Source organism: Saccopteryx bilineata, chromosome 4, assembly GCF_036850765.1.
Source record: "Saccopteryx bilineata isolate mSacBil1 chromosome 4, mSacBil1_pri_phased_curated, whole genome shotgun sequence".
Taxonomy (NCBI): Eukaryota; Metazoa; Chordata; class Mammalia; order Chiroptera; family Emballonuridae; genus Saccopteryx; species Saccopteryx bilineata.
Genome location: NC_089493.1, coordinates 24,482,528 through 24,501,602, shown reverse-complemented (window position 1 = coordinate 24,501,602; position 19,075 = coordinate 24,482,528). Strand labels below are relative to the sequence as shown.

The 19,075-nt window shown below is 47.4% G+C and overlaps 2 protein-coding genes and 1 non-coding gene across 3 annotated transcripts in view; 1 reads left to right on the top strand and 2 right to left on the bottom strand.

The window, feature by feature from the left end:
• Positions 1-7,136, bottom strand: part of VIPAS39 (VPS33B interacting protein, apical-basolateral polarity regulator, spe-39 homolog) — a 34,821-nt gene extending 27,685 nt beyond the window's left edge. The window contains exons 1-3 of the mRNA XM_066275979.1: positions 7,019-7,136; positions 2,239-2,331; positions 1,482-1,584 (exon numbers count right to left, since the gene is read on the bottom strand). Of these exons, the coding sequence (XP_066132076.1) occupies positions 1,482-1,584; positions 2,239-2,331 (196 nt within the window). The 5' untranslated portion in view covers positions 7,019-7,136. The remainder of the gene's footprint in view (positions 1-1,481; positions 1,585-2,238; positions 2,332-7,018) is intronic.
• A 444-nt stretch (positions 7,137-7,580) lies between these two features.
• On the top strand, positions 7,581-18,625 carry AHSA1 (activator of HSP90 ATPase activity 1). Its single transcript, XM_066275902.1, has 9 exons — positions 7,581-7,810; positions 9,121-9,311; positions 12,199-12,281; positions 12,678-12,795; positions 13,850-13,938; positions 15,929-16,057; positions 16,490-16,591; positions 18,071-18,122; positions 18,235-18,625. Exons 1-9 carry the CDS (start codon positions 7,731-7,733, stop codon positions 18,405-18,407), a joined length of 1,017 nt encoding a protein of 338 aa, XP_066131999.1. The 5' UTR covers positions 7,581-7,730; the 3' UTR covers positions 18,408-18,625.
• On the bottom strand, positions 17,072-17,147 carry TRNAS-AGA (transfer RNA serine (anticodon AGA)). The gene has a single exon. It is a non-coding gene; the product is annotated as a tRNA-Ser (tRNA).
• Positions 18,626-19,075: the final 450 nt, after the last annotated feature.

Sequence of the window (19,075 nt, the reverse complement as noted above, 5' to 3'; positions counted from 1 at the left end):
AGCAAAGCTCACCAGCTTGGACCCAAGGTCGCTGGCTTGAGCAAGGGGTTACTCGGTCTGCTGTAGCCCCACAGTCAAGGCACATCTGAGAAAGCAATCAATGAACAACTAAGGTATTGCAACGTGCAACGAAAAACTAATGATTAATGCTTCTCATCTCTCCGTTCCTGTCTGTCTGTCCCTGTCTATCCCTCTCTCTCTGACTCTCTGTCTCTGCAAAAAAAAATTTTTAATTAAATTAAAATAATAAATAAATAAATAAGATTGGAAACAATATAAATTTCATCAGTAGTGAACTGATTAAATAAATTACAGTAAATCCAGATAGAATGATACCATACTGCTATTTAAGAAAAGAGAGAATGAGAATGCTCTTTATGTACTGAAATGAAAAGATCTCCAAGCTGTATCATTAGGTGAAAAGAACAGGGTATAAAGTATGCTATCACCTATATAAACGAGGGGTAAGAATATATGTGAAAAGAATCTTTTGAAGAATACACAGGAAGCAAACAATAGCAGTTAGTTTTTGGAAGGGCAGGGACTTCCAATGAGTAGCTACCTGACAGTGTGGGAGGGAAACCTTTGATTATATGCCTTAAATACTTTATTTTTAAATCATGAGACTGTATTCCAGGGGTCCCCAAACATTTTACACAGGGGGCCAGTTCACTGTCCCTCAGACCGTTGGAGGGCTGGACTATAAAAAAAAACTATGAACAAATCCCTAGACACACTGCACATATCTTATTTTAAAGTAAAAAAACAAAACGAGAACAAATACAATATTTAAAATAAAGAACAAGTAAATTTAAATCAACAAACTGACCAGTATTTCAATGGGAACTATGCTCCTCTCACTGACCACCAATGAAAGAGGTGCCCCTTCCGGAAGTGCAGCGGGGGCCGGATAAATGGCCTCAGGGGGCCGCATGCGGCCAGCGGGCCGTAGTTTGGGGACCCCTGCTGTATTCGCTACTTAAAAAAGCTTTTAAAATATTCTTAAAAATCAGGTAGACTCTGCAGAGGTATTAAGTGGTATTACCTAACTGCTAGGCAGCCAGACCCGGTGGCCGAGGAAGTCAGTGCTGCCCACCAGTTAGAGCACTGAAGCCAGTAGTTCTCAATCATGATTGCATATTAGAGTATCTGCAGTGCTCTTTATACAGTGATATCCCCTCCACCCTACCCCGTCACCTACTGAATCACAGTCTCTGGAGTGAAGCCTAGGAGGCTAATTTTAACAAGCCCCCAAACGAGTCTAAAATAGCCAGCCAAGTGTCAGCTCTGGGACTGCAGACCCAGCCATACGGTGTATTTCCCCAAGGATCTTCTCCGGGGCTTAAATTTCCAGGCGTACACATCTGAAAATAGTCCCACCTCATCCTCTTTCCTGAAGCACTGAAGAGACAAACAAGTGCAGCCTTCGTCAATGAGAGGAACCCTGAACAGCATCCCCTTGTCGGGCCTTTCCTACTTACTCCCCACAGGTTCCCCAGTCCAGCTGACTCTCTCCAGGTCGTCGTCATCATCGTCATCCACGAAGTCCCGAAGGCTGTTCACTGCCCGCTTGGATTCCTTTAGCTGGAGAGGGACACGAGGGAGGCCACTCAGGCAATCAGCAGTTCCCGCCCTTCTCTTTGAAAACCAAGAAGGCTGAAGGGCTGGAACTTGAAGACCAACACTTTCACCTCTGCTACAGAAAGCCTAGCCTGCTAGATATTCGCCAAGAAAACAAACTGCTGTAGCCGACACTGCAGTCCAGTGGCAACGGCGCTGGGAGGAATCAGAGCCACTTCTGAGTTCTAATCGTATTCCCAGCAATGCCTTGCTGTGTGGACCTGAGGGAGTTTATCCACCTCTCCAAAAATGAATGTCCCCCATTTGTAAAACAGACACAGTAAACACAGAAGTTCCAATTCAGTACATCTTTCAAATAGAATAAATTATATCACATGATAAAAGACTTGGGAGTTCTTTGAAAAAAGTTAATACTTCAAAGAAATGAATCAACTTATGAATATAAAGTAAGAAGGGCAGAGAGTTGGTTTTTATAATCCTTCTGGTTCTTTTTTGAGGGCTTTTCTCTTTGAACATTTTTCTGAAGATCTGACCTAAAACATTTCTGAGCCTAACGGAGACCTGGTCAAAACCAGGTTACCAGGTATGCCAAGGGTAAGGAATTTTAGAGGTACTGGAGGGAAGGGTATAACCTTCGCCAGCTTCATGGGAACCTACCTGTGAGAGCTCATCATCTTCATCATCAAAGGTGAAAGCTTTGAACTTGGAGCTGTTCCAATATTCCTCCTCATCGCCCTTTGTCCGATTCATCTGGAGTGAGAGGAAGACCGATAAATGTTCCTTTTTAGATTCCCACCCCAAAACCACAAACTCTCCGCAGTAACCAGGGAAGTATAAAAGAATCTGGTAAAGCTTGACCAGGCAGTGGCGCAGTGGATAGAGCTTCAACCTGGAATGCTGAGGACCCAGGTTCAAAACCACGAGGTCAGTGGCTTGAACATGGGGTTGCTGGTTTGAGCTTGGGATCATAGACATGACTACATGGCCACTGGTTTGAAGCCCAGGTCACTAGCTTGAGCCCAAATGTTGCTGGCTCGAGCAAGGGGTCACTGGCTCAGCTGGAGCCCCCTGGTCAAGGTATGTATGAGAAGCAATCAATGAACAACCAAAGTGTTGCAACTAACAGTTGATGCTTCTCATCTCTCTCCCTTCCTATCTGTCTCTCGCTAAAAAAAGTAAATAAAGGCCCTGGCCGGTTGGCTCAGCGGTAGAGTGTCGGCCTAGCGTGCGGAGGACCCGGGTTCGATTCCCGGCCAGGGCACACAGGAGAAGCACCCATTTGCTTCTCCAACCCTCCGCCGCGCCTTCCTCTCTGTCTTTCTTCCCCTCCCGCAGCCAAGGCTTCATTGGAGCAAAGATGGCCCGGGCGCTGGGGATGGCTCTGTGGCCTCTGCCCCAGGCACTAGAGTGGCTCTGGTCGCAACATGGCGACGACCAGGATGGGCAGAGCATCGCCCCCTGGTGGGCAGAGCGTTGCCCCATGGTGGGCGTGCCGGGTGGATCCCGGTCGGGTGCATGCGGGAGTCTGTCTGACTGTCTCTCCCTGTTTCCAGCTTCAGAAAAATGCAAACAAAACAAAACAAACAAACAAAAAAAAAAAAAGTAAATAAGTAGTAAAAGAATCTGGTATAGCAAATATCATACTTAACCTGTCATGTAAAACCAACTGATCCTCTAATTACCCACAAGTAATCATTCATACCTAGAATACCTATTTTGGTCAAGGCATTCTCTCGGGTGTTATAAGGGATATTTAAACAGTACAAGACACAGCTCCTCTTGAAGGACCTGTAACAGAACTGGAGTGTTCAACATAGGTATGTAGAGCGGTATCAGTACAGGGCAGACAACTGTTTTAAGAATGTATTAAAAAAAAAAAAGACTGCATCAAAAAAATGCATTGCCAACTTTGCTGAATACACAAAATCAAAGCATAAACAGATCATAACTGCATTCATGGGTCCAACATACATCTATCGAATGCCAACATACATCTGTCTAATCTGAAACACTCTTCTAGGCTCTGAGAATACCACAGTGAATAAAACTGACAAATATCTAGCTTTCATGTATGCTTGTTAAATGCCTGAAAGAATAAAAGCAAAAGAAACAGAATTTAAAAATGAAGAACGTCTGTAAGAGATTCTGTACTGAAAGGAACTGTTTCCTGGCCAGGTAGCTCAGTTGGTTAGAGCGTCATCCCTATATACCAAGCTTGTGGGTTCAGTCTCAGTTCAGGGCACATATAAGAATCAATCAATAAATGTGAATAAGTGGAATAACAAATTGATCTTTCTCTCTCTCTTCCTTTCTTCCTCTCTCCCGCAGAATTACCCTGCCTGCATCTTCAAATCTTCATTCATGGCCCTGGCCGGTCGGCTCAGCGGTAGAGCATCGGCCTGGCGTGCGGGGGACCCCGGTTTGATTCCCGGCCAGGGCACATAGGAGAAGCGCCCATTGGCTTCTCCATCCCCCCCTCTCCTTCCTCTCTGTCTCTCTCTTCCCCTCCCGCAGCCGAGGCTCCATTGGAGCAAAGATGGCCCGGGCGCTGGGGATGGCTCCTTGGCCTCTGCCCCAGGCGCTAGAGTGGCTCTGGTCGCAACAGAGCGACGCCCCGGAGGGGCAGAGCATCGCCCCCTGGTGGGCAGAGCATCCTCCCTGGTGGTGGGCGTGCCGGGTAGATCCCGGTCAGGCGTATGCGGGAGTCTGTCTGACTGTCTCTCCCCGTTTCCAGCTTCAGAAAACTACAAAAAAAAAAAAATCTTCATTCATTAATAAGTATCTGCTCAAACTTGGGAAATGAGAGCACGGCCAAAAAACAAAACATAAACAGCATCAGTCAAACAATCACAAATCCCTCTCATAACTACTCTAAAATTAGATTTTAGTCTGAAAAATAATGTGCCCAAGAATTACAAACTAAGTTATCAATGCCAACTGAATTATAAAACTGACTTAATAGAAAAAAATTAGGTCCAAAATGTCCACAGCATCAAAAATAACTCCAAAGGCTCCACAGCATCAAATTCTCAAGGATCAATACACATTGCTTTTCATTTCAATAGCACCTTTCTCAATACAAGCTTGAGAAATGCTCATCTTGTCAGTCCTGTTGAGGCTTCTGATGGCCCTTCACATCCTCTACTTTCCCCTTCTGCGTTTCAGGGGATATACGGATGGTAAAGAGGTATGACTGAGAATTTCCTACTACCTGATCTCTTCCCATTCTATTGAACCCAGCTGTATTAAAAATTCCTTTATATGCTTAATTCAAGGAAGTCAAAACCAAATAAGTTGGCAGACAATGAAATAAATCATCTCTTGTAGTGGTACAAACATAGGCTTTGGAGTCAGGTAGCCTTGAGTTGAAATCTTGGTTTTTTCAATTCTAAATAAACTGGGTAAACAATTTTACTTCTAAGCCTTGTGGAAAATGATAACCTACCTATACAGGACTGCAGTGAAGAATAAACAGGACTCAGGAAATACCTAATAAAGTGCCAAGCAGAAAGTAAATACTAAACATTAGTTTCTTTCCTTTTTTTTTTTTTTAAGTTATTGATTGTTTTGACAGAGAGGGAAAGGAAGAAAGAGAGAGGAGGAGCGGGAGAGAGGAAGAAAGGAAGAGAGAGAGAAAGATCAATTTATTCCACTTATTCACATTTATTGATTGATTCTTATATGTGCCCTGAACTGCGACTGAACCCACAAGCTTGGCATATAGAGATGACGCTCTAACCAACTGAGCTACCTGGCCAGGAAACAGTTCCTTTTAGTACAGGATCTCTTACAGAGATTTTCCTATCTGTTTCCTCATCTGGAAAATGGGCGTTAATAATAGAAACCTTTGGCCCTGGCCAGTTGGCTTAGTGGTAGAACATTGGCCTGGTGTGTAGATGTCCCAGGTTTGACTCCCAGTCAAGGCACACAGGAGAAGTGACCATCTGCTTCTCCATCCCTCCCCCTCCCACAGCCATGGCTTGACTGGTTCAAGTACATCAGCCCAGGTGTTAAGGATGGCTCCACGGAGCCTCCACCTCAGTCCCTAAAAATAGCTCGTTGTGACCATGGCCCCAGATTGGCAGAGCATCAGCCCCACAAGGGGGTTGCTGGGTGGATCCTGGTCCAGGCGCACGCAGGAGTCTTTCTATCTCCACTCCTTTCACTTGGAAAAAGAAGAAAAGAAACCTACCTTGTAAGATTGTTGTGAGGCTTAAACCAGTTAATACATGCCTGATACAAAATTAATGCTCAGTTTTAACTTTTATTATTAACAAATCATTGTGGTACCTTGCAAGAAGCTAGAAAGAAAATATCTCTAAGCAATCCTAAAGATTAAAAGAATTAATTTGATACAAAAATTCTGGAGTGACCATCACAAACACTGAAAGTGTGCATGGAGCATAAAGGGTAAATATTTGACACAGGTGCCCTATAGAGCACCCTATTTGTCATCCTCAGAACAACCCTGGAAGATAGCCCTGCCTGGCAAATTGCATTTCCATTTCACTGATGAGGGAAATGAGACACAGAAGGGTTAAACATCAAAGCCACCTTGCTAAGTGCTCCTATGATCCTGGTTTGCTGCCTCCTCAATCATTTCCACTCTGACTTGCATGGGCCTTCTATTTTTCACTCTAGGAAAAACTAGGGCAGGTCGTGCTTCACCACAGTAGACAAATATCTGTACACATCTACAGACAGGCAGAGACTATGTCTAACCTAATATGACGCCAGAGGATTTCTGGAATCTTTAACCAAGAAGCTTGGATGGATATTTGACTTGCCTATTGCCAAATCAGAAGAACCTAGATTTACTTGGCAAGGAAAGAGGTAAAGATTTAAAGGCTCTAGAAGTTATAAAGCAACCAGGTATAATTTTAAGAGTGACTGAGAAAGGTGTTTCAACATGACTTAAAATACTTCAGTCTTGTCCTTATCGTCATCTGTTTAGTAAGAGCCCACAATGGGAGAAAAGGAACATGACGAAGAAAAAAAAAACACAAAAATAAAAGAGAAAAGAAAAAATAAAAACACCACAACCAACACGCTTCCCAGAAACCAGCTACTGAGAAGTTAAGATTCGGGTTCAGCCGTCCTCTTCCAAGCCAGGCCTACATGGACGAGGCTATGAACTGAGACCAGGGAATGTGAGTTAAAACTACGGGGCAACGTCCAGGAAGTCACGGATCTACCGCAGTTGCCAGAGCCCGGCGGATCCTCGAGAGACTAAATACTCGTTTAAAAACAAACGTCGGGGCTCGGTCGCAGCTCCAACCGCGAGCGTACTTCGGTCTCCCGGCCCGGGTCGCTCGGACCGAAAAAGAGTCAGCCCCGGGTGGGGGAGGGTGGCTCTCCGGACGCCTCGGAGAATAGGGAGAAAGGATCAGGGTGCGAAGAGGCTGGACTAGTCCAAAGGGGTTTGGGACACCCTCACCTCTTCCACACCGAGCCCTCCCAATCAGGACAGCGCCAGACTCTTCCGCCGCTACACAAGCCTTTCTAGACTGGCTCTGCGGTCCCGAATAGGGGCGGAAGAGGATAGTCGCCAGGAGTAGCGACAAAAGGGAACCTTGTGGCAAGGCAGGCGCCGCAGGGCATGCTGGAACTTGTAGTTCCTTCCCTCGCTGGCATCAGGAGGTGCCCGGAGGGGCCTGGGGCTTATTAACTACAGCTCCCAGAATCTCTACTGCAAGGCGTCTAAAGTCGTTTCCTTCACTTTTAGCGCGACCTTCCGTAGTTATCCAGCCGGTCACTCAACAAGACTACAACTCCCAGGGGGCTCAGCAGGGCCCACTCGGGCCGAGGAAACAATGAGATCTGTTCTTTGTGTCTCTACGGAATAGGAATGGTCGAATGAAGGGCTGCATTTCAGGGCCCTTAGGGGATAACCTAAAGGAGCCCTTAAGAACCCTGGAACAGGCGGAAGCCAAGGTCCGGCGAGGTGGAACGGAAGTACCGGGTGGGAGTGAGGAGGAGCCGGAAGTTAAGGCGGGGAGGGGGTGGGGGGTGGAGGGAAAAGCAAGCCAGAAGGTTCTGCGGCCGCTTCTAGTAGTTTCCAGGCGCTGCCGGGCGGCTGGGACCAAGTGGTACATTAGGTGGTTGCTGTGGCTGCTTGGGATCTGGTGACCGGCGCGATTGGAAAACCGATGGCCAAGTGGGGTGAGGGTGACCCACGCTGGATCGTGGAGGAGCGGGCGGACGCCACCAACGTCAACAACTGGCACTGGTGAGGGCTAGCGGGTACGGCCGCGGGAGCTGTGCGGCTGGGCCAGGGTTACCGGGTCCCTGCAGCCTCGGCCGGGACAAAGCTGGGTCCCTCCGGCCGGGCCCGGTGATGGGGGTGGGTTCTTCTCATTGCCGGAGTCGGTAGCCTCAGGCCTCCCCCGGCCGCCGTTTCAGTGTTCAGGGGTCCAGGGGCAACGTGGAGGGCTGACCCCAGATCGAAGCACACATAGCGCCGTCGCTTCTGCACGCAGCCTGAACAGAGCTGTTCCCCCCACGTGGTCAGAGCAACCAGGGAGCCCCAGACGCAGCCCTGGATTGTGTTGGGAGATCGCTGTTCGCTGTGAGGCTGGGGGCCAGGGTGGGGGGTGGGGAGGGGGCTGGAATTCCTGTTTTGCCGCCTACAGGTGAAATTAAAAGTCTTCGGAAACTCGGCCTCAGCCCGGAGAGCGAAAGTTTGTAACGTGCTCTCTCCCAGTGCTCAGAGTGGGTGCAGCGCATCGGCTCTCGCTGGGAACTAACTGTTAAGTTGGTTGTGTTGCAACCAGGGGTTGCCGGGCAAGCAAGGTTTTACAACCTATCTACTCTTGAAAAGCCTCCTCTCCTTCATGAAGTCTTCCAGAAGTCGTTTCCTTGTTTTTCATCTCCAGCGAACTTTGTTCACAGTCTTTATTGTGCTTTTTACTTTGTTGCAACCCTGGTGTTTCTCTTACCTAGTTAGTTAGTAGCTTGGGAGGCAGATGGTGATTTTTCTTCTCTGTGTCTCAGCCGGCCTCCTCTCATATTAACATACACGGAGTGTTTGACGTGATTTTTGTTTGTTTCGAAGCCCTGGACACTTAACTTTGTTTTCATGGCCATCTGGAGGGCGCACAGTGTGTTTGTAGCACAGCCTGAACTTGACAGATCAGAACACTGTGCTGACGGGGTCAAGATTATTCGTTTATTTCTTCCTGAACTTTTCTATACATTCTGTGGGCTCCAACTGTGCTCCTGACTTAAGCAGTTTGTGCCCCGTTTTCCACCCAGTCAAATGACGCTGTGTTAAGGTGTCGAATACTGACCCCCACACCGTTATGCTGATTTATTTTGTAACCATTCTGTACAGCAGATGTCTTTATTGACAGGATGGGGACTCCTTGTCTTTCTGAAAGAGAGGGACATGATTGTAGACATACTGGAGTAGGACTGAGGGTTTTTTGTTCTTTTCAAGCTATTTGTCAGGCTTCCTTTAGCCTTTGCATTCTCCTGGCTAGAGCCAGCAGAGCACTCTCCATTTGGCTGCTGGTCCATAGCCTTGTTTCTGTTTTGCAGGACAGAGAGGGATGCTTCAAATTGGTCCACGGAGAAGCTAAAAACGCTATTGCTGGCAGTGCGGGCACAAAATGAGGAAGGCAAGTGTGAGGTGACAGAAGTGAACAAGCTTGATGGAGAGGCTTCCATTAACAATCGCAAAGGGAAACTTATCTTCTTCTATGAGTGGAATATCAAACTAAACTGGACAGGTAAGTCCATGCTGGGCCATCAGGAAGAAGGTTCACTGCATTTTGACTGACCTGTTAAGGAGCCGGGTGGAGCAGTGTTGGAGAGCTTATGAACTTTTTGAGGGAATTAGAGCTGCTTTGCTGCCCTATAGAAAGCAGTGTAGATGCTGACACTTCTTTGCCACTGTGGGACACTAAGTGGGTTTCCTCTGAGTCTCAGAATCGGCACCAGTGAAGCAGCTGTACCCCTGTGTTTCAGGGGCTTGGCTTGTGTCAGTACACACTAGGTGACTCATTTAGATTAACTATTTCTGTCACTTGGATGATTTAAAACGTGTGGAGGGGGATTCTTTTTGGTCTTGATCTTATTTACTGTCTTTGGTGTGAACCCCCCCCCCAAGTGAGAAGGGGGGGCAGCAGACAGACTCTGCATATGCCCAACTGGGATCCACCTGGCATGCCCACCTGGGCCGTTGCTCCTAGCGCCTGAGGCGGAGGCCATGGAGCCGTCCTCAGTGCCCGGGCAGGGCCAACTTTACTCCCATGGAGCCTTGGCAGGGGGAGGGGAAGAGAGAGAGAGAAAGGAGAGGGGGAAGGGTAGAGAAGCAGATGGGCGCTTCTCCTGTTTGTCCTGATTGAGAATCAAAGCCAGGACTTCCACACGCCGGGCCGACGCTCTACCACTGGGCCAACCAGCCAGGGCCTTGGGTGTGAATCTTAACAGGTTAGACTACTGTGCCAGTGAACCTCACGTGTGAATAATTTGAGACAGTTTTATTTTCTACTTTAATGTCCCTTCTGTGATATTAGCAAAGCTAAAGAAATATGTGTGTGGAGCAAAGCATAAAATAATAAATTTGTGCTTCAGTAAATGTGCAGTAAAAAGGGGAAAAGTAGATATATTGGGTTTGTTTAACTACTAACACATAGTCTAAAAGGAGCCTTAGATAGCCTCTTTCCCTGTTCTCTTTTCATAGATGAGAAACTGAGGCCCAGTGAAGTAAAAATAAATATTTTGTTGGTTAATCCTGTAATACCACGCTGGCCGGATAGCTGGCTGGTTAGCGCTTCATCCCAAAGCGCAGAGGTTGCCGGTCCGATCCCCAGTCAGGGTGCAGACAGGAGCACATGGATGTTCCTGTCTGTCTTTTCTCTGTCTACTTCCTCCCACCCCTCCCTTCCTGTCTCTCCAAAATTATCAATAAATAAAATTTTTGTAATTTTTACTTACTGATTTTTTTTTTTTTTTCTGAAGTTGGAAACGGGGAGACAGTCAGACAGACTCCCGCATGCGCCCGACCGGGATCCACCCAGCACGCCCACCAGGGGGCGATGCTCTGCCCATCTGGGGGCGTCGTTCTGTTGCAACCAGAGCCACTCTAGCACCTGAGGCAGAGGCCACAGAGCCATCCTCAGCTCCCGGGCCAACTTTGCTCCAATGGAGCCTTGGTTGTGGGAGTGGAAGAGAGAGACAGAGAGGAAGGAGAGGGGGAGGGGTGGAGAAGCAGATGGGTGCTTCTCCTGTGTGCCCTGGCCGGGAATCGAACCCGGGACTCCTGCACGCCAGGCTGACGCTCTACCACTGAGCCAACCGGCCAGGGCCTTACTGATTTTAGCAAGGGGCTGGGGGGGGGGGGGCAGGAAGGAACATCGATCTGTCCTGTGTGTGCCCTGTGCCTTCCTGCTTCGGTGCAATACTCTACCCCATAGAGCCATCTGACCAGGGCAATAAATAAATAAGATTTAAAAAAATTTTTTAGAAAGTCAGTTCTGCTATAATGTGACATTTGTATTTCTAAAAAAACACTGCACAAAGAAAAATCACTCAGTGACAACCACGGAGCTTACTGGGAAGAGGAGCTTAGGCCACCACACAGCACCCAAAAGCTCCATCAGTGACACGTTTTTAAAAATTAAGATTGATAGCATAGTTTTAAACATGTTAAATGATAAGAAATACATACATAATACAATAAATATGGTGCTTTACCTTGAAAAAGACGTGAAGTTTGCTTGTGAGAGGGCCTCAGAGGAGTTACTTGTGCGTTACTGTGAAGTGGTGGAAGGAGAGACTCATCTGAAATCGGAAGGAACTTCATTAACATCAGTTGTGGATGGCGTGGCTTATAATAGGCAGTGCAAGCAGAGGTCACTGATGTTTGAGATGTGGTTTGTGTATTCCTTTGCAGCTCAGTTTGGTGGGTGTGGTTTTTATGTTCACCTTGTGATTCTCATAGATGAAATCACATAAGCAAATGTGAAATTCATGTTATGATCAAACATTTCCTAATATATTAATTACATTGGAACAAATTTGTATTTTCAAAATTAGCATTCTAGTAGAACTGACTATATTGGCTATTGATCCAAGTCCTTTCTGGCAGAATTTATGCAGCTCCTGGTCCCACACTAATACACATGTGGATTCAAGAAATTTGATAAAGAGCCTGATCAGGTAGTGGTGTAGTGGATAGTGTGTTGGACAGGGACACAGAGGACCCAGGTTTGAAACTCCATGGTCACTGGCTTGAGCCCAAAGTTGCTGGCTTGAGCAAGAGGTTACTCAGTCTGCTGGAGCCCACCAGTTGGGACACATATGAGAAAGCAATCAATGAACAACTAAGGTGCTACAACAAAGAATTGATGCTTCTCATCTCTCTCCATTCCTGTATGTGTCCCTATCTGTCCCTCTGACTTTCTGTTTCTGTCAAAAATAAAATTATTTTTTTGATGAGGAAAGACATTCTTGTGAGGGGGATGGTTGGTTGCATCTGGCGTGTCACATTTTCTCAGAATAAAGAGGGTCAGTTCAGTTGTCTGAAAGAAGTGTACACAGAGTACTGGTTAGGACTCTAGAGCAGATGGCTTGTAGAGGAGGAGACAGATGATTCTGCATTGTTTCTGACAGGTACGTCTAAGTCTGGAGTACAATACAAGGGACATGTGGAGATCCCCAATTTGTCTGATGAAAACAGCGTGGATGAAGTAGAGGTTTGTGCTTCCTAACTTCTCGTCTGAGCCTACCACATCCTCTTATTCTCAGATGACAAAAATGAGCTATCCTTCAAAATGAAAGCCCAGGCTTGGCCCAGGCGTTCAGAACCCCGGTCTGCAGATGACTTTCTAGGTCGGTGGTGCCACTGGGAGCTTCAGAGCAGCTGGTGCTTACTCAGTTCGAGGCTGTAGCGAGCGATGTGGGCTCTCACAGCAGTCGCCTTTGCCTTGGCCGAGAGAGCTTGAGCAGGAACACTCATGGGGGTTGTATGGCTACCCCACCCCTCACACGTTTCCTTTGGAAATGGCGGTTATGCGATTGCTCAGCACCCACATTCCACAATGTAGGTACCCCTCAAGTTATTTACCACCGACTTCTGATTTTTCACTCAGATTAGTGTGAGCCTTGCCAAAGATGAGCCTGACACAAATCTCGTGGCCTTAATGAAAGAAGAAGGGGTGAAACTTCTCAGAGAAGCAATGAGAATTTACATCAGCACCCTCAAAACAGGTATCCCTTGAGTAGTTACCTATGCCTTGAGGAGCTAGTTTTCCACCTGTCAGACTCTGATTTAAGGGGCTTGGCAGTACTTTCTTTGGCAGATGGGTAAAGATTTGGGGGGAGGGGGCTTATTTCATCTTGAAATTAGTCTCTACACTGAGTAAGGGAAAGACGTAGAGATGGCATTGACCGATGTGCTGGCTGTTGAGCAGCTGAAGTATGGCTAGTTCAAATAGAGATGTATTGGATTGGATTTTGAAGACTTGATACAAAAAGAATGTAAAATTTCAGAGTTTTTATATTGATAATATATTGAAGTGATAGTTTGGGAATTATATTGGATTATATATATTAAAATTAATTTTACCTATTTAACCTTTTTATGTGGCTACTAGGAAATGTTACATTACATTTGAGGTTGATGTTACACTTCTGTTGGACAGCACTGATCTAAAGACTCTGGCCCAGACTCACTACTTGAGCACAGTCCTGGAGTATCTCTGCTGTGCCTTCCCCAGAGACATTTAGAGGGTGATGAGAATACTAATCAGCTCAGCTCTCCCCTAGAATTCCCTCCAGTTCTGCCAGTAAGTTTTGATCTTGGTGGAGTACCTGTAATGACCATCAGAGGGAACCAGCACAGAGGTGGGAACCAGGGCTCTGAGGCCATAGCTAGTGGTAGCAGCTCTGCAGCGGTAAGGCGGAGTGGAGGAAGCGTGCTGCGTGCATCTGTAGCTATCTTGCCCCATTCTGGAAGTCGTTGGAAGTGCAGCTACGTTCATTGGCTAACATCCCTCATAGACTTCATGTACATTTTAACAAGTTGTAATATTTCCATTTGAGTCAGGGCTTTAAAATAATCCCAGTGAACATACTACATTCTATAGCACACACTCAGGTACTTGTCTGGCGTTGACCATAGGTGAACTCTAAAGTAGAAAGACCCTTTCCTGGTCATTATCTCATTCTGGTATAAGATGGCCATATTTGTTAAGCTACTTGAAGCCCCAAATCTCAGCTACTAAGAAATAACTTGGAAGAGCTGGGGTTTTTATCTTTTCAGAGTTCACACAGGGCATGATTTTGCCTACACTGAATGGAGAGTCAGTAGAACCAACTGGTCAGCCAGCACTGAAATCTGAGGAGCGCAAGGTAAGTGGTTTTCCCACGTGGTGGGATGGGAGGCTCTCTGGGAAGGGAGTTGAGATAACTGCTTCCTTTTTTATTTTGGTTAAATTTGTTAATGTAAAAGAATCTTTTTTTTTTCTGAACCTGGAAACGGAGAGACAGTCAGACAGACTCCCGCATGCGCCCGACTGGGATCCACCCGGCACGCCCACCAGGGGCTACGCTCTGCCCACCAGGGGGCGATGCTCTGCCCCTCTGGGGCGTCGCTCTGCCGTGACCAGAGCCACTCTAGCGCCTGGGGCAGAGGCCAAGGAGCCATCCCCAGCGCCCGAGCCATCCTTGCTCCAATGGAGCCTTGGCTGCGGGAGGGGAAGAGAGAGACAGAGAGGAAGGAGGAGGGGGTGGGGGTAGAGAAGCAAATGGGCGCTTCTCCCATGTGCCCTGGCCGGGAATCGAACCCGGGTCCCCCCGCACGCCAGGCCGACGCTCTACCGCTGAGCCAACCAGCCAGGGCCAAAGAATTCTTTACTTTTTTATTTATTTATTTTATTTAGTGAGAGGAGAAGAGGCAGAGCCAGACTCCTGCATGTGCCCCAACTGGGATTACCTGGCAAGCCGACTAGGGGGCGATGCTCTACCCATCTAGGGTGTTGCTCAGCAACTGAGCTCTTAGTGCCTGAGGCGAGGGCCATGGAGCCATTTTCAGCACCTAGGGCCAGCTCACTCCATTTGAGCTATGGCTGCAGGAGGAGGAGAAGAGAGAAAGAGAGAAGGGAGGGGGTGGAGAAACAGATGGTTGCCTCTCCTGGGTGCCCTGACTGGGAATCAAACCCAGGACATCCACACACTGGCCGACGTTCTATTACTGAGCCAACTGGCCGGGGCCAACAGAATTTTTTCTTAAGTGTGCTTGTGAGAGAGAGAGAAAGGAAGGGAGAGGGGTGAGAAGCACCAACCCGTAGTTGTATCACTTTAGTTCATTGATTGCTTCTCCCTATGTGCCTTGACTGGCGGGGCTGAGCTGGGCTCCAGCCAAAGAAGTGACCTCTTGCTCAAGCCTGTGACCTTTGGTTTCAAGCCAGCAACCCCACATTCAAGCTGGTGAGCTCACGCTTAAACCAGATGAGTCCACACTCAAGCCGGCGACTTTGGGGTCTCACACCTGGGACCTCAGTGTCCGGGGTTGAGGCTTTATCCACTGTGCCACCACTGGTTGGGCTGCTTCCTCCTTAATTCCACGTTTCAGCTCTTTCTGGCCTCTAAGCTCATGGTACTTTTTAGGATCTGTAATATGTAGTTGTCTGTCAGCCCATTTTTCCTCTGTTTTTATTCGTTTATAACTATTACTAGAGCAAAGGGAAGCTATTTGAGACTTCAAAGTCTGAATCTTAGTTGCATTTAACACCAGTTACGTTGTGAAAACAGGATGGTCTTCACCCATATACATTTTCAACGTTATTTCTAACTGGGTTATTTCATACTTTGATGTTAGAGGGGTCATCAAGGTATCAGGTTAGACGACTACACCTATCAGGAAATTGATCCGTTTCACCCCATTTCGGGGTGATTTTTTTTTTTTCTGGAAATGGAACTTGGTAGTTTCGGCCCAGCGCTGTTTGCAGCCTGTTGCCCTGTGTTAGCACAGTAAGGTCTTTAGAGCTAGGGTGTGGTTGGGGAGTGTTGCTTCTGTTTAGCATAGAAGTTCTGTGTGAGGATTACACTGTGCTCTTCAGAAGTGCCTAATGACTTCATGTGCCCTTTGGCTGATGGGTTCCTCAAACCTTATCAGTCTTCCCTCACCTAAAATGGTTGTTTCCAGTGGGAATTGAGAATTTTCTGGAAAAGTTTCCCTTGTGACTGAAATACCCATACACACAAATTTCTCTCTAACCCCCTGAAATAATTAGCCTTGGAGGTGAAAAAGTTGGAGACTAAATGGCAGGTTTGTGTCTGAAGCCATGTTAATTGAGGTTTCACCTTTACTCTAAATGAAGTTTTCACTGTTGTCTCACAGGCTAAAGCTGCTCCTTCAAAAACCCAGGCCAGACCTGTTGGTGTCAGAATCCCCACCTGCAAGATCACCCTTAGAGACACCTTCCTGACTTCACCTGAGGAGCTCTACAGAGTGCTGACCACCCAGGAGGTGAGTGGAGTCTGTCCTTTGGCCGCGGGGCACTGCCGGTCCCAGTGACTTGGGGAGCAGGCACCCCCTCGGCGTGCAGAGGAAGGGCAGAGGAGAGCCGGAGGCTTTCTCATACAAGGGGAGGCAAAGGAGAACCCACTGTGTTCAGCCCACTCCTCCAAGCGTATCCCCCTCTTTCTCCTCATCTGTACCAGCTTGGGGTCATCTAAGTGGGAACCACTGGGATTCATTTTTTAGAAAATGGAGCGGAAGTAATGTCATAGATTCAGAATCAGTCATAGCCCCGTCTGTAGCGGAACAGAACAGAACCTAGTCCTTGGGCCGAGGGGTGTCTTTGGAATGGGAGTGAGGTGTGCAGGTGTCAGTTGCCATTTGTCCCCGGATCCCACTGAGAGCCATGGCTCTTCTTCCTGTCACATTTGCTCTCTCCAGCTGGTGCAGGCCTTTACCCACGCTCCTGCCGTGTTAGAAGCAGACAAAGGTGGGAAGTTTCACCTGGTAGATGGCAACGTCACCGGGGAGTTCACTGATCTGGTAAGCACCTGCTAGCCCCAGGATGCAGCCTCTGTCTGGGCAGAAGACTAACATTTCTTTTTTAGCCTTGTGGATAAAATTTAAGGCTTAATCGCTTTGGTTAGCAACGCCTCATCTTGTTTTGGTTTTCAAAAGAATGCTGCCTTTTTTTGTTTTGTTTTTATTTTTATTTTTGTATTTTCTGAAGCTGGAAACGGGGAGAGACAGTCAGACAGACTCCCGCATGCGCCCGACCGGGATTCACCCAGCATGCCCACCAGGGGCTACGCTCTGCCCACCAGGGGGCAATGCTCTGCCCATCCTGGGCGTCGCCATATTGCGACCAGAGCCACTCTAGCACCTGAGGCAGAGGCCACAGAGCCATCCCCAGCGCCGGGGCCATCTTTGCTCCAATAGAGCCTTGGCTGCGGGAGGGGAAGAGAGAGACAGAGAGGAAAGCACGGCGGAGGGGTGGAGAAGCAAATGGGCGCTTCTCCTGTGTGCCCTGGCTGGGAATCGAACCCGGGTCCTCCGCACTCTAGGCCGATGCTCTACCGCTGAGCCAACCGGCCAGGGCAAATGCTGCCATTTGAATTCATGCTTTCCAAGAATTTTTTCCTCATGGAGTTAAAATTAGTTCTTCCTAGAGAACTAATGGTAGAGAGATTGTATATGTTGGTGGCTTATGGCTTTCCATTTGCTGCAGTGAAATTTAACCTGGCACAGTTGACCAGACCCAATTTAGGAGTAAGAGGATATAATAGGAACTAATGTCAGTGCAGAAGCTACCCACTTTGTGGTCCATTTTGCCATTATAAGTGGTATAACTGCACAGGTGGTAGACTGTATGAAAGGCAGATAGCTCATCTAGCTACGCTTCTGCACATTGATCTATAGCAACGATTTTTTATTTTTTTCAGAGAGAGGGATAGACAGGGACAGACAGACAGGAACGGAGAGAGATGAGAAGCGTCAATCATTAGTTTCTCATTGCACGTTGCAACACCTTAGTTGTTCATTGATTGCTTTCTCATATGTGCCTTGACCGCGGGCCTTCAGCAGACCGAGTAACCCCTTGTTGGAGCCAGCGACCTTGGGTTCAAGCTGGTGGGCTTTTCCTCAAACCAGATGGAGCCCGCGCTCAATCTGGCGACCTCGGGGTCTCGAACCTGGGTCCTCTGCATCCCAGTCCAACACTCTATCCACTGCGCCACTGCCTGGTCAGGCATAGCAACGATTTTTAACCGGTGTAGAACCAAGAATTTTTAAAACGTTTAATACCTGACTTTTTAGTCAGGGGCATTGGCCTCTCTTCCCTTAGGTAATTGAATAAAAACATGACAACAGCCAACACAACAATAGCCATCTGTTGTGAATGAATCAAAATTAAAATTTTTGGTGTGCCACAGAATTCTAGTAATTAGTTTATGTGTGCCGTGAGATGAAAAAGGTTGAAAAGCGCTGACCGATAATATAGATTGACCTCTTCGGTTATTTTAGGTCCCTGAGAAACATATTGTGATGAAGTGGAGGTTTAAATCTTGGCCAGAAGGTAAGCAAGCATGTTTGTTTATTGCCTTTCACCCGGAACTTACTTTCTCCTTCCTCTCAAACCCGAGTGGAAGCCCTGGATCTGAAGCCTCCCTCCCTCGGCTTTTCCCCAGGGCACTTTGCCACCATCACCTTGACCTTCAGTGACAAGAATGGAGAGACTGAACTGTGCATGGAAGGCCGAGGCATCCCTGCCCCTGAGGAGGAGAGGACACGGCAGGGCTGGCAGCGCTACTACTTCGAGGGCATCAAGCAGACCTTCGGCTATGGCGCACGCTTGTTCTAGGGCTAGCGGTGTGGGCTTCGGCTTGGCCAGCGCGTCCATGCAGCTCTCTCCTGAGGCTTGACTCACAGGATTGCACCATCCCAACCACTAACTTGGGGCTGGGGCCCCTTCCCTCTGCGTATACCTTGGGTTTGTGCATGTTTTCTGCTGGGTGGGATCAGAGGGCGATTTCTCTTTTATGTGTACATATGCTAAGTAAACGTAATTTAAAAAATGCACATATCTGGAACCTGTGTTGATTGGGTGGCCCTTAAAGGTTTTGAATTTTTTAAAAAGTTAGAATAAGGCCTTGCCTCCATTCTGGAGAAATGTGTGTAATTAAGAGGCATGAGGGGAACCTGCCTATCACCAAGCATTCGTTTTTTTTAGAAATTTTTATTTTAAAGATATTTATTTTTTAGAGATAGGAGAGGTGAGAAGCATTAACTCGTAGTAGTTGCTTCTTGTATGTGCCTTGACTGGGCAAGCCTGGAGTTTTGAACCAGCAACCTCAACATTCCAGGTTTACCCACTGTGCCACCACAGGTCAGGCTTACCAAGCATTTTTTTTTTTTTTTTTTTTTTTTTAAGCAAGAGAGAGACTGGGACAGACAGGAAGGGAGAGAGATGAGAAGCATCAATTCTTTGTTGCAGCACCTTAGTTGTTCATTGATTGCTTTCTCATATGT